At 36.3% G+C, this 15,065-nt stretch overlaps 1 protein-coding gene across 1 annotated transcript in view; it reads left to right on the top strand.

Annotated features, from left to right (window-relative positions):
• The first annotated feature begins 311 nt into the window (after positions 1-311).
• The window catches only part of jing (AE binding protein 2 jing), a 145,965-nt gene continuing 131,211 nt past the window's right edge, over positions 312-15,065 (top strand). Inside the window, exon 1 of the mRNA XM_083133810.1 lies at positions 312-653. Coding sequence (XP_082989936.1) covers positions 319-653 — 335 coding nt within the window. The 5' untranslated portion in view covers positions 312-318. The remainder of the gene's footprint in view (positions 654-15,065) is intronic.

The raw sequence follows: 15,065 nt of genomic DNA, 5'->3' as shown, positions 1-15,065 counted from the left end.
ATTATTTTTCCACAGGGAGAGGGAAAGGTTGTTACCACCTGTTGTTGAACAATTTTATCTAACACATATCGTAAGAGCAATTATGAAAGCTTATTTGACTTGTTTCTATTTCTTTTGTGTATATTAAATTGTTGTTTACAAATTTGCACTGTTAGCAATGAAAACCAAATTCGTTTACAAGTGAGGGTTTTTGTGTTCATTACTTCGCCAACAAAATTAAGAATGTGATAACAATGCGAAAAAAAGCGGGGACATTAGTAGGGGAAGGGTATCATGACACCCCTATCTTATGACGTCACAGCTGTTGTGCGTATCAAGATGGCAGACTTTGAGAACGTTGAGGGGAACGAGGGATTTGTTGAGGATTCAGGAATGGCCAAAGACTCGATGGATTTGCTCAACATTTCGCACAAACAATGTATAAGTTCTTCTAAGCTAAATGATATGGAGCCTTCGTTTTATTTAACTGGTGATAGTGAACATTTCAGTTCTGATTTCCGAGTGAATGGCGTACGATTGGGTGTACACACCTCAGAGAGTTCACATTCGGAGTTCTCCGGAGATTTTAAATCCCTTTGTTCAGTAGGTGGAAGCGATAGTGGAAGGAAAAAAAGGTGCACTGACCGATATGACAGCTCGGAAAGCTCAGACAGGTAAGCAACATCTTACTGACTTTAATATGTATTTATATATGTATGTATTATACATGTTGATTTCTTCATAGCAGTGCAATTACAATGCTGTATATCGTGCCTATACAGAAACAAAAAGCTTTTTTAGTCGTCTCGTGTTGAAGTTTGCGTTTTTGTTACTCGATAGAAAATTTATTTTAGAGTGTGGTATTACGAATTTTGTGTTACGTTGAAAACGGCTTATAAAGAATTAATTATAAACAAGCATCCAGAACATGCTCGAAATGACCGTCGTTCATGGTCATGGTCAAAGTCATTGAGGAGTGGTAACTACAGGTAGACGAGAGAAATTGAAGGTCGTTCGTTTTCCCCTCTTTCGTGACAAGGACCTCTATTTTTTGTACGATTTAAAAAAGTAACGAGATTAATCACTGCAATGCAGAATAGTAAAACAAGCATGAGAAGCAGGCATCTTTGTATTCGCGCAGTGTCTTCTCTACTGATTTCGCGGGAATAAAATATAACTTACCGTTCATTGCACTGTGTCACTGAGAAAAGTGATATGTGAATGTTATACACTTGATTCCTTTGACACTAGTACAAATACTAGTAATTGTATTCCTTAATCTTTAGCATTCCATGTACGGCTCATATTTATATGCAATTCAGGGTTTGTTCTTCCTTACATCACTCGAAGATGCTAGTAATTTGTCTTGCCGTGACAATACAAATCTTCATTGCTGTGTATACAGAAGAAACACTTTGGTAAGAATATGGTGAACAGGAATGTGCATGCGTATTGTTCGACCTTCGAAAGAAGGCATTTTAGAAACACACATGTAATACTAAGTTCAATAAATATACAGTGCAAACATGCTATACAATATGTAGTATGTATTATTTTGGCCAATTAGTGCTTGTTTGTTAGCTTGGCTGTGCATATTGGCATGTTCTGTATTTAATGCCTTCTTAATCATCTAAAGAAGTGCATTAAAAGCACAGTTCTTTACAATTAGCTGGAATCTTTAGTATTTACATTATACCTTGGCCACCTTCAATTAATGCTGTGTGTGGAAAAAATGGGTAGGCTATTTTATTCTATCCATTAATTCATAACACAAAAGTAACAATGGTCATGGTCTCGATTGTGTAATGATTTTTGCTAGGGTAAGGAATCCATTTAGTGTGCTGAAAATGGTTGTGGAAGTAAGTTTGAAGTTCATAGACACTAATGTGTGCATTTTAAACATGCAGAAAGGATTAATTTGTAATTTTGTCATGAAAAGCAGGTAGTTTTTCGAGACACCATGCTCGTAAGTTTCTGCTGTGTGAAGCATTTGTTTCACATTGAAAATATTAAGCCAAGGTATATACATATGCATGAGGTAAAATGAAGTTGCATAAATACTATGACAACCAAACCTAATAATCCTAACCTACGTAAAATGTATAAATAGTAATCTATGAGCCTGTATGAGCGTAATTGTAGCAATACGAACATTAGACCTGATCCACCTAGCCTACTCGCATAAGCACACAGGAGTGAGCTTCAAAATTGTTCTGCACAAAGAACTCTGAGAAATCGAGAAAGCTTGTTTATGAGTATTCTTACAGACATGTGTAGAATTACAATGCATGTGTTATCATTGTGACACATCAGCATTATACAATCAGAATCTGTCATGTAGTGATGTTGTACTCATATAAGTTATGTTAAAACTTCTTTTCGTGTAAAATGCTGTGTCAGGTACAAAGAGCAGAAATTTATAATGAAGATTTATTCTTTGGTTTCATAATCATAATTGCATGTACTGGTCAGGCTCTTAATGCAGAGTTTCTGTTGTAAGTGTAATGTTCTGTTTCTTTCATCTAGTATGAAAATGACTTTTTTCAGAATCATGAAAGGATTTGAGTTTCAGTTGTGCTCAGATTCGGTATCCTAATATCTATCAAAGTTATTATTAGTTGCTTCACCTGCATCTTAGAAACATGTTCATGAATACTTTATGTACACAGTTTCAGCTTACAAAAATATTATGAATATTGAGAATGTAGCAGCTTAGCTTGGTTCATACTTGACCAAGTTAGTGATCTGCAGTCATGCAAGCATTCCCAAAACTGGAAAGTACATTTTGCTTCTGAAACTTAAAGGGCCTCCCCGATGGCATGGTGGTAACATCGTCTCCTTGCAAGCAAGGAGTCCCGGATTCAATATCCAGTGGAGGCACATCGTGGTTTGGATCTCAGTTTAAACTGTGGGTCCAGTCCGAAATAGCTCATGTGTGCATAAAGTGTACTAAGACAAATTCAAACTCAATTCAGAAATATAATTAGTAACTTGTTCTTAAAATTCTGCTGGATCTGGCCAACGCCAACAAAGCTTTACAAAATTTCTTCTCTTTTTTTTTTTTAAAAAAAAAACACTAACTACTATAATATTCCAAAATAATTACATTTGCTTAGAATTCATTCTACAGCATTCACGCAAATCATTGTGTGGTTTGCTTTTGTCCAGATATTTACAAAAGTTTCACAGTTACGTAAGATGATTAAACTATTGTGAACGTCTAGACAGCAGCAAAAGTAAACTAATTTGAAGCAGATGTAATTTTCCAGAATATGAAATATCATAGTGGTTTATATAAAGGACAGAAACTTTTAAAGCAGATTCCCTGGTATTGGCCAAAGGTCCGGCTGAACCTTAACTGTATGGTGGTAATAGAAGTTGGGCAGCTCGTTTTAAGACATCTGTATACACAGATAGATAATCAGAATGGATGAGATGCACTTACATTGCATTTTATATGTGAATAAAATTTTAGGCATGTCTGTACGTGCACACTGAACTGACTTAACTGAATTGTTACTCAGTCTTTTATTCAGTGTGATTTATCCTTAACTAAGTACGTTAGCTGGATCGTGTTTACTGTTCTTAGCATTATGATTACAAGGTTTGTTATTTATATGTTTGTAGTAGGCTAGGTTTGGATGCTATAGTGTTCCCGCACTTTCCCCTCCTCTTCTGCATATGGTAGGTGTGAAGGACTAACGACCTCATATCTGTTTTAGGCAATGGTTCCAAATGTGTAATGATTTTTCGCAAGTTTAGAAGTGTTTAAAAGTACTAGTAAAGATTGTGGAGGTAAGTTCAAAGCTTGAAGAAACTAATTAACACAGTTAAAAGCTTCACTACGTATTAGTTACTGGAGAAATTATGTAGCTTGCACGAGCAGGTGTTCTTGGTTTCTGGTTGCCTGAGATGAGAGTTTTTGTGGATTTCCATGAGAGGCTCGGAGGGGGGGGGGGGGGTTATGCTCAAGACCAGATATTACTTGATCTGGTGTTTAAAGCACTTAGGGGCATTATTTTAATTCTAAGAGCCTTAAATCTGACCTACCTAACTTAAACATTTAGTGATGAAATAACCCTTTGCACGTGAAGTAGATGGCAGGAGCAGTGCACAGCCAAGACAACAGTAAACAAGCGGCTGCTTGCAAACAGACTCCTAGAGGAATATATGGAAGGGAAAAAATAGTTATCCAGACAATATGCACTAAGTAATCACTAAAATTAGGAAGTATGTGTTAACAAACATAAACTGCAAAAGGTGAATTAATTTTTACAAGCAAAGCATATTTTTTACATCCTCTATTTACGCTGAACAATTGTACAACTATTAATTCATGTTAAAAAAATAGATATTTCACATCCTTTTTCACACTGAACAAAACTCCCTGGAAAACAAGTGTTGAAAATTTTCATTCTGTTCTTTGTACTTTTTTTTTGTTTGCTTGGAAAGTAAAGTGAATGGTACTTGCTTGTCAAGAAATTTGACATAAAGTCTTACCCCCCACCCCTGGAGGAAAAGTCTGGGTGTGTCCATGCTGCAGGTTGCTGTACAGAATCCTATTTTATTTCCAAAAGTCAAATTGTTGAAGTATTAGAAATTTTCCTGTAATGTGTAATTTGTAAAGACAACATTTTGTTTTCTTTGTAAACATAATGTTCCCCATTTGCCACCTTTATCCCCCCCCTCCGAATTGCCCCATGGTAGCCATTGCTAAGAGCCTGGATGAGCCCCAGATACACTTGTGCAGCAATGTTACTAAAGAATTCCCACCCTCTTGGGAATTGAGCCCACATTTTTCGCATGGCAGTCTGATATCATACCTATTGGTCCACTGTGACCCTTTGCATGTTAGGCTGGTTTCTGGTTTCTTTCTTCTTTCTTGTCAACCTTTGTGTGTGCTTAAACCCTGCTCATTTTATTTATGTTAGAGAAAATTGCAACCATGGTGGAAAGACACCATGCATATTTACTATATGCAGTCACATTACTGGTGTAGTATTTGTAAACATCTCTTACCTCAAGCAAGTTAACAAACCTGTATGATCATTTATGTCATCATAATGACTAGGGAGAAGATATGCAGGCACTAAAGGGTCTCCCTGATGGCTCAGTGGTATCATTGTTGCCTTGTAATCAAAGGCTCTCGGGTTCGATACCCGGTGGAGGCACATAGTGGTTCGGATCCCACTTTAAACTGTAGGTCCAGTCCCGATTAGCGTTACTGTGCATAAAGTGGACTTAAAAACTTCAACGCAATCAATGTATTTACTAAAAGCCTCTAAATTGGCAGGGGACATGAACTTCTTATGATTTTGGTTGTTGATGACATGCTTATTGATTTGATTTTTTAAATTTTGTATCGTAGTTTCATTCTTCTACATCACTTTTCTCTTCCTTTTGATTAATCACTTTGACAATGATATGTGGTTAAGATGAAATTTATGAAGGGACACTCATAAATGAATGCCCACGCTCAGGGCACGCTTGCTACAGATATATGACTATAGATGTAATTGTGGTTTATTCTTACCTGGTTCAAGTTGATTCGTTCTTACGTACAAATTATGACAAAAACTCACACTCAAAGAGATGCTAAAAAGGCATGCAAATACAGTGATTATGAGATTCCAAATGCTGCAAGTTTAAAAGTACACTCTCCCCTCCTTGACAATGAACTGATTGGTAAGTCAGGGAATGCATAGTGAAGTTTACAGATGAGAGGTGTTGGTAGATCTTCACCACATTTAGGAGAGAGCACAGTAGCGACACCAGAAAAATATGACATGGGAGGGAATATTTTCTGGTGAGGGCTGTTCATAAGTAATATATAAACATTTGTGTTGCTTGTTGGTGGTAAGTGGTGCACATTGATTTATAACATCCCTTCCTTTCTTACATGCAGATAGCAAAAATGTGAGAAGCTTTCGTGCTTGGAGCTGGAAAACAAAGGACTGGGTTGTGTTTGGTTAGCACAAAGTGCAAGACAATGGGGGAATTCTTTTCTATTCTTAAATTAGGTACTTTTCTGTTTAACCTAAAAATATACTTTCTACAATGTGTTAATAAGGGATAGAATGAAATGAAAAATATGAGAGGAAGCTATTTTTAGCATGCAATGTTAATTGTACATTATCCATTGTCTAGTGCTTTAAACTATACTTGATTTTTAACACTATGTTTCAAGAGAGCACCTCTTCTCTCGTCTTCAGTTGAACAAGTGGATTTATATATATATATATATATATATATATATATATATATATATATATATATATATATATATATATATATAGTGGTGACCAGGGCTCGAAAAATCCAGGTCGCCATATCGACTAAAAATTTAAGCTTGGCGACTGTGATCTTTTGCTCTAATATGTATGAAATTTTGATGATTCTAAGTTCAAATTGCAGTTAGCAAATTATTATTTTTTATCAACATTGTGAATATTCCATAGAGTCGGTAACAATTTCTTACCCTTTGTCTTCTATTTCCTGCTTTCTCAAATAATTTAGCGATGTTTTGAATACCGTGATGCTCAGCATCTTATACAGAGTGTTTCAAAAGTTGCACAACCCAAACTTTGGAAGTGTATATCATGAAAACCGTAAGAGATATTTACACCGGGTTTTCTGCATTATAAAGCCTCATCCATTGAGATATTTTTCAATGCTTAAAATTATCAGTTCACTCCATACAGAAAATTATATAAACTAATAACTGATGGAAAGCAGCATTCAATTTTTTCCAGAAATGAACTTCTGAGTAAGAAAAATATGTAAGAAATTATCGAAGGGTCATAATTAGACATTTGATAACTGATGCCATGTCAATCTGTCATTTGCGACCAATATTGGTCATGTGCAACATTTGATGAATTTTTGACTGGCGATTTTATGGGTTGAGTGAAAAGTTCAATTTTTTGGACATCTCCGTATATGGCAACACTAGCAGGTCGAAATATTGCCAACAGTCGCATGCAGCATGTCTCTATACATTTACGTGAAAAATCGTAAATCAAGATTTTGTGCCGAAATTGGACTTTTGAGAAAATCCTAGGCTGCTCCTGGTTACATTGAATTCTCTTCACTCACTTTCGCTGCTACTGTGCCTGTGTTATTAATTGATTCAGCATGGCATATTCATTGGAGCAGTGCGTGTGCTTTGCTGGGGAGTATTTTACTACTCATTCTTACACTCGTGTGCAAGAGGTTTTCCAAGAAAAATCCCGTGCTTCTGCTGTACCTCACAAAGCAACTGTTTTACAACCAGTCAAACACCAACAAATGATCCCTCAAATTTTTCAAAAATTGGTATTTATTGTCGAAAATCAGTTCTCAGATGTTTTCAGCAAATTAACAATCTTCTTTTTAAAATAATGTAATTGCTTTTATGTAGATAAATGCTAACATAAATTTATGAACCCAGTGATAGCCTACAGGATTAGTTTAGTGCAGAAAACCCGGTGAAAATATCTCTTAACGATTTCTGATATAGATTTTCAAAGTTTGGATTGCGCGACATTTGAAACATACTGTAGTATACACAATTGCTAGTAGGTGGTTTCCTGGCACCTGATTTTCAGAGCTGGCGCCTAGCTTTGAAGTAAATTTTTCGAGCACTGGTGGTGACTATTGAATCTTCAACATATAGGCTATGTCATTTTACTACGAATCTGGTCCAGTAAACAATTACTCCATTCCACCCATCCCCAAATTCTGTTGGTTGGTTCAGTTGCTTAGTGCTCCAGATTTGTAGTAAAATCACACCTCACACTCTCAAAACGTAGTGTTAGGTTAAGTATAGGCAATAAGCACTAGACAGTGGTTATTTACTAACAATTTGTTTGTATTAATTAGAAATGTGAGTGTGTTCATGAGTATGCCTCCTTACAACTTCCAATTTAGGGGCCTCTCATAAGAGGGTTTTCATGACCTGGCAATATAAATAAGCTCATGTGTTTGTGTGTGGATGTAAGCACCTGTTTGCTCTCTGGGAGAACATGCTTTTTTATATACATAGGTTATTAATACTGAAAGAAATTGATTAGTAATGACTCATAACTTAAAAATTCGTAACAATACTTCATTCCTGTCTTAATGCAAAAGTGTGCTATCAAACATTAATGTGTTATTATATTCTGCCCCAATACTATTTAACTTTTCTAACAATGGAAGCGGCCCCTGTGCCTACCCAGCGTCGAATAACATGGGTACCTGGGGGAGACCCCGGGGGGTAAAGGGGGTCAGGGGCGTGATGCTGATTACATCACCCCCATTCACGACCGGATCAAGAAAGTGTGGGGCGTTACCCCCACACCCCCTATACGCCTTCATGGGGTGGTGCTATGCACAGGGGAGCACTTTACCTTGACCTTTTATAAAATTTAGATGTGTTGTTGTAGTCCTGTTGGAGCCACATAGTGCTTCGGATTTCACTTTAAACTGTAGGTTCAGTTCAGTTCAGATTACTGTGCATAAATGCTTAAAACCAAACTGAAACAAAACAATAAAATTTACATGTTATTTTTACATTATCTGCAACTGAAGTACAGTTGGGGTTGCTTTATACGTAACTCAGTATCTGTGTAATTCTGTCTTATATGTAAATTACTGTAGGTCCTGGCAAAATATAATTTAAAAACGTGTTAATTAAACCTTATTTGTACATCGTAATGCATTTGTACATAATTCAGTGTTATACGTACTCATTTTCATAAGATACAGTTGATTTGTACGTAACCAAGCTACAACAATGTCACAACATTACATAAACAGAAATACGAAACAGGATAGTTAGGCAAGGCAGTGGTCGGTCTCAAGTTGCGAGAAAGACTACTGTAGTGCGGCGCGGCAGTGTCAAAGATTTGCCGCAGTTGTTCAGAACATGAGATGCATTTTCATTTGCACGTAATCGTGAAATGAAAGTACGCACGCACGTTAAAAGCAGATATCGGATGTTTGCCATGTTCCAGAACATTGGGTTCTTCAGTGAGAATTTTTAGTTGCCACTGGTCGGCCATGGAGAACAGAAAGATGAAAAGTTAGAAGCTTGACCAGAATATACAATTTACACTGTATTTAAGCATCAAGCTTTTAGATTCGTTAATTTTCCACTTTGACAGAAATAACCTGTATTATAGCATATAAGAGAGAACTTCAGTTGCTGAAAAAGCATTCTGGATGCCATTATGGTTTGAAAAATTCAGCAAAATAAATACGTTAATTATTTTTCTTCCAAAAGTCCACAGGAAGGGTTACGTTTCTGGCCCCCACAATTCCTCCTTCAATGCAATATGGTTTTTGCATCACTTCCATGAAAGAATGGTGATTGCTTCAAAAATGTGTGTGCGCACGCTGGCACACTATGGACTTTTTTTGTTTTAGGTTGGGGAATCTTTGAGTGAAAATAGAGGGTCAAACTCACATGCAGTTTCAGCATTTTGTTTGTGGATTATTATTATTTTGTAAACTAGTTTTGTTATTGCCACAGTTTGGATGAGGAGGCATCCACACCTATTCTTTCTGTAGCTGCACTTATCGTAGGAACTTTTTGTAATCCATGACACAACAGCCTGCGAGGCCCAGTGCCTACGTACTGACTGCCGGCCTCACTCCCCAGGTGGGAGATAATCCAGCTAGTGACATGGTGACGTGTGCTCAGCGCGACGAACCCCCAGTTGTTGTAGGCTTCAATGACTGGGTAATTCACAGCTCCCCAATTTCCTCAGGGTTGCAGGTGACCACCCATTCAATACACTGACCAGAATCTCAGGTAAAGTTCTTATGCTTGCCCCAGGAGACTCGAACCTTCGTGCAGCTCGTAGCTGGAGGCCAATGCTTGCACCTTAGACTGGACGGCCACTGTGAGGACTATCATAGGAACTAGTCTTTGTCTTCTGCAGATATTCTACTGTGGACCATGAGTGTTTTTCCCCCTTCAGCAACATGGTATATTTTGTCGTAACAGTACTTATTAGTTGAGCTTTCTGAATATGCATTGTGAAAGTAACAAGTCAACTCTTACTTACGGTCATGCTGGACATTTGATCTGCTAAAGTCACTTTTTATAATTTGCAATGGTGTTCCAAATTATATATAGAACTTATTCTAGAGCAACATTTCTTGACCCCCCCCCTCCTCCCCAACCTTTAAATATCTTTTATTGTTGCGAATCCCAAGGACTTGCCCAATATTTCAGGTCCCAGATCCATCAAATTTGTATTTAAAGTTGCTCATAAAGGTCTTTTATTACAATTATAAAATACAATTTATTATATTCACATACATACACATATGTAAGTGTGTTTAGAAAATTGTAAATAATACTCAACACTGAAGTCTAATACTTCTTAGAAGTCTGCCACTGCATTGACTTCCGACTCTTATTGTTTACTAAATGGTGTCAGTACTTAGGGGCTCCTGTGTAAACGAATGGTTAATGAGGTGATAATATTCCTGTGTTTAGTTCCTGTTGGGAGCTCCATGATCGTGTGGTTTTGATCCTCCTTCATGAGAACAATTGGCAATCTACTTGAAAGCAATGATAGCACACCCGGTCACAAAGCAGCGGCAATGGAAGTCTGATGTGCTGACCATAAGCCTCCCAATTCAAAACTAATTGGCAGGCCTTGGCTCTCGGAGGAATGTTTCAACACGAAGTTAGTTGCAGAATCTGTACTTGAGTTTAATAAGATAAACAAGAGAGAAAAACTATTTGTTACACATCTACGTTATGAAGGACATCAATACCTTCATAGCTGTCGTCAATAGGTCTTGTAAATGAACCCAGAACTTAAAAGAGGCCTTTTTTCTCCTAATCCCTGACAGTTTGCAGATGTTGGATTTTATAATAAGAAATTTTGCACTATAAGCAACTCAGCTTGGAGCGGAATTTTTAATTTGTTTCATGTGGTGTTTTATAGTTTCTAGCTATAATGGAAGTCTGATTTTACCATGATTCCTACATGTGGCATAAGAAGTTTTAAAATTCAATAAATACAATATTTTCCATCTGCAGCAAGTCATGGAACACCTTCAAATCTCATTTCAGCTTCAGTTCATTTAGTAATTGACTGTCCATTTCCTCTAACTTTTGCAGCAAATATAAAAGCCCACATTCTTCAAGTCTTTGCAGACTACTTTGGAGATTATGGTGGCATCACTTAAGAACCAGCATTCAGATGAATATTTGTGTGGTTAACTTTTGCTGTTGGCCATATATCTGTGGCAGGAAAGAGACCTATGATGTCATGTAACTACCAACCTCCCAACCCTTTTCATTTTTTTCCATGAAAGTTTAACTTTTTATTTCTGTCAAGGCATTGGAAGTTGTAAATTAACCAAGCTTTCATAAGTAGACAGGAAAAAGAAAGGGTTATCATTTTGTCTTTTCTTGAATCACTTCAAGCATCACTCGTCTTTCACCAACTCTTTCCTCTCATTTCACGCGCTCCATTCTTTTCGATAGCCACATTTCTGTTATACATATTTGAAGGTTTAAGTATGCAGCTGTGGGCTGAATCAACCAAAATCACTTACCATATTTTTGTTATGATATTGTTACACACACAGTGTATTATTTTAGTTTCTGTTATATATAACAATATCTAAAGCTTTTGTCACTTTTCCTCACTTGCTAGTGTCTAGGTTGCTGCACCATACAACACTACACTCCACACAAAACACTTAATTTGTCTCTTTCTTAGTTCTCTGTCCAATGGACCTTCTTCTATTAAAGGGTTCCTTTGTCATTGCTCTTCATTATGACTTTCTGACTACTTACGTTCCTTCCCATGTTACTGCTTATGATGAAATGGCAATGGTTATTGGAAAGAAACAAAAGAAAATATCAGAATTTCAGGCTAAAGTATTGAACAGTAATGCAAGTATTCTCATATGTGGGCAGGCAAGTTACACTTTCTATGAATATTATTTTGAAGTGGGACATGTGTCAGTAATGTCAATAGAAGTAAATTGTTTTCCATGTTGGTCTTTGATTTGCCAGTTAAAAAGAAAAGCCAGAAATGGTGGTTTTGGTGTTCGTGACTGCAATTTATGATTTTTTTAAAAAAATATTGCATTTTGAGATTCTTAGAGTTAGGCAACAAATTTCCTTCAGTGGCGTTCAATTAAACAAAATGCAATTTTTTTCCTAATCTAGTTATAACCACACCTGTATTGACAAAGTAGCTTGGTTATGAAAGCATTTCTTGAACACTGGCTTTCGTTAATTGCTGAAAATGTTAAAAATTATGGTTTGAGAACAGTGCTTTCTTCTCTTCTTCCTTCTATTACCATTCATCGTATTATGTTACCAAGTTACCTTCGTTTACAGTGCATTAGTCTTGATTTTTTAAGTACTACATGAAAACATTTTCGTAGAAATATTAGTTTTGTTTCCAATAAGATTTGAACTGATTGTCTTGGTGGGTGATGGTTAGACATTGCTGGTCTACCATGACTGGCTATGCAGTAGTTATTTACCGGATGATTTTTAAAATGAAATCCCAGTTTCACTTGATTAGCCTGTACTTACACACATACACACACATGTATGTAGTTTGCACTTGCATATGTGTTTAATACTCAAGTTTTTTCTCACATTTAAATACCCAGGTTCTAATCTCAGCCTGGGCATGTATGTTCTTTGTGAGTATTCCTTCATGAATTTCTTTATAGTGTCTCTCTACCTCATCTTTCCGATTAGCCAAAAGTGACAGAAATGCAAAGTAAAATAAATTAAATCAATCAATTAACATAGCAGAGTGGAGTGGTCAGTGTAATATGCTACTAAGTTACAGGTGCCAGGTTCGAACCCCGGTCGCATCATTTTCTTTGTTCTGTGATCCATGTCATTGGTTCGTTGTTGAGAGCTTGGAAGTTGAGGAAAAATCTTTTTTTTTTTCCTAGTGTCCGAAGACGAGGCCCAACACAATATATGTTCATTTTGGGTCATTGTAGGCCAGAAAAAAGTGGATTTTATTTGTCCTTTTTTGCCTTTTTGGGCCTTTTTTAGCCTTTTTTTAGGTCTTAACGGCTTTTTTTTTTTTTTTTGCAACTTCACCTTCTTTCGATTACGTTTTTACTGCTCATTCTCAATTCGAATCATCATCAGTTCATCACCTCTTAAACATCCTTTCTGTAGTAAAGAAATAAGTCCTATTTCTGTAATGTGGTTAGGCCAAATATGATTTCTCAAATTATGTTAATCTAAAAAAATATGTAATGCCTGAAAGAAGATGCATTTCATTCATATAGTTCTTTCGCACTGTGTGTTCCATACCACCAGAATTTTTTTTATTCATTAAATATGTAATTAAAACAAGTTATTAATTAATGTGGATCACATTTCTAGGTCCTTTTTTGATTTTTATAGGTCTTTTTTTTGGCAATTTATAGGTCTTCAACTTCCAAACCCTAATTATCAGTCTTAGAGGTAATAAAGCAATATGAATAACTGAAGTTCAACATTCAAATTGTATCCAAACCTTGACTCTGAGATGGACCAGTTCTTAGCTTTTAAGCATTTGATGCAAAAGGGAAAGCATATTACTATTAATAGGAAAAGTGAAATTCATTAGCAAAGTAACTTATTTTCTGATAGAGAGAGATGATTATATTTCCCCACATTTTTACCCACTGAAACAATTATTTTTAAAAATATGTTTTGAATTGGTAACAGTTTCTCTGCGCCACATGTAAAAACATATCATGATAGGTTAGTGGTAGGGTTATTGTGCGGTCTGAATTAGAGAAGGGGTGGCCATTATGTAATTTGGGTGGCTTTAATTTTTGTAACTCTTTGAAGTTCAACTTTATTTTGGAAAAATTAGGTTCAAAAACACAATTTCTCGTCTGTGGACACAAAGTAGAATATATATTTTTAAATAATCGAAAAGAAGACTATCGAAGGATTACATGGTATAATACATGCAGGACGGCTCAGTGTAACGGTTTTATCCGGGTGAGGCGGATTTTTGGTGCTCCCTTCTTTACACCTTTCCCCAATTGAACCTGTTATTTATTTACAGTTTTACTGACGATAGTAATTCCTTTATTTTTTTAAATGATTTTTAGTGTTTCTGTTAAAGAACACGTTTATTTTATTGCAGGCATGTGCTTGTTTAACACCTACATAATTACATCAAAATGACAGTAGTCTCTGAATTGGTACATGATTTTGCAGTACTTATGTTATGTAGCAGTAAGTTAAATTAATTCTTGTCTACACGAATCCAACTGTTTTCAAAGCAAATAGCAACGCTCATATAATCAGAAATAGGGTTTCGGCGCTACTCAAGGGGTCGCCCGGCTTTTCCGCCCAGTCATATGAACAGGGAAGCATGAGTCACAAGTCAGCCAGTGTGTAATGGATAGACTCATTTCCTGTAACTTGCACATTGTAAGAAATGTCGACAAGCATTGTTGTAAAAGTTGAATCATCATTATTGTCAGGTGGCTTTGTCATCATTCCACATTCTTAGCATTCATGATGCTTGTTCATTCGCCGTCAATATTTTCACTTCTCAGATTCAAAGCATAGCTTACATTTTTTTGTTGTTATGACTTGATTATTCCAGATTACATCGCAAACAAGTGTGAAAGAATTTTTCGCTACCTTTAATTGTACTTGCAGGCATGCATTATGTCAACTATGCTTTTGATATCTCATGTTGTGCTTGATAGTTCTGGATAACACACGTGCTAATCTGTGAAGTGTAAAAAACTTCTTTTTCCCATGAATCATAACAGAACGATAAATACCACTGGAATAGTGTGTTTAGACAATGAAGCAAAATGAGTATATCGAATTGCAAGCTGAGTGTTCGAGAATGTTTTGTCATAGGGTTATTGAAATGAGACGTGTCTCGTTCTGTCAGGTGTTCGCTTTTCTTCTCACTTATGTTAAACAACAAATACAGGGTGTTTCCAAAGTGTCCAGGAAACAGTGGTTTTAAAAATAGTTGTGTACACACTGTGTTTAATCAAGCAACAGCCCCCTTGGTAAGTCACATAGTAAAGAAGAAATTTCGCTTCAGGGGCATTTTCATATACGGGGTTATTCAACATTCCCTTAACGTCCC

The sequence above is a fragment of the Lepisma saccharinum genome, chromosome 13, assembly GCF_977018435.1.
Source record: "Lepisma saccharinum chromosome 13, izLepSacc3.1, whole genome shotgun sequence".
NCBI classification, from domain to species: Eukaryota; Metazoa; Arthropoda; class Insecta; order Zygentoma; family Lepismatidae; genus Lepisma; species Lepisma saccharinum.
Note: the sequence above shows the minus strand (reverse complement) of the source record. Positions and strands in the feature narration are given on the sequence as shown.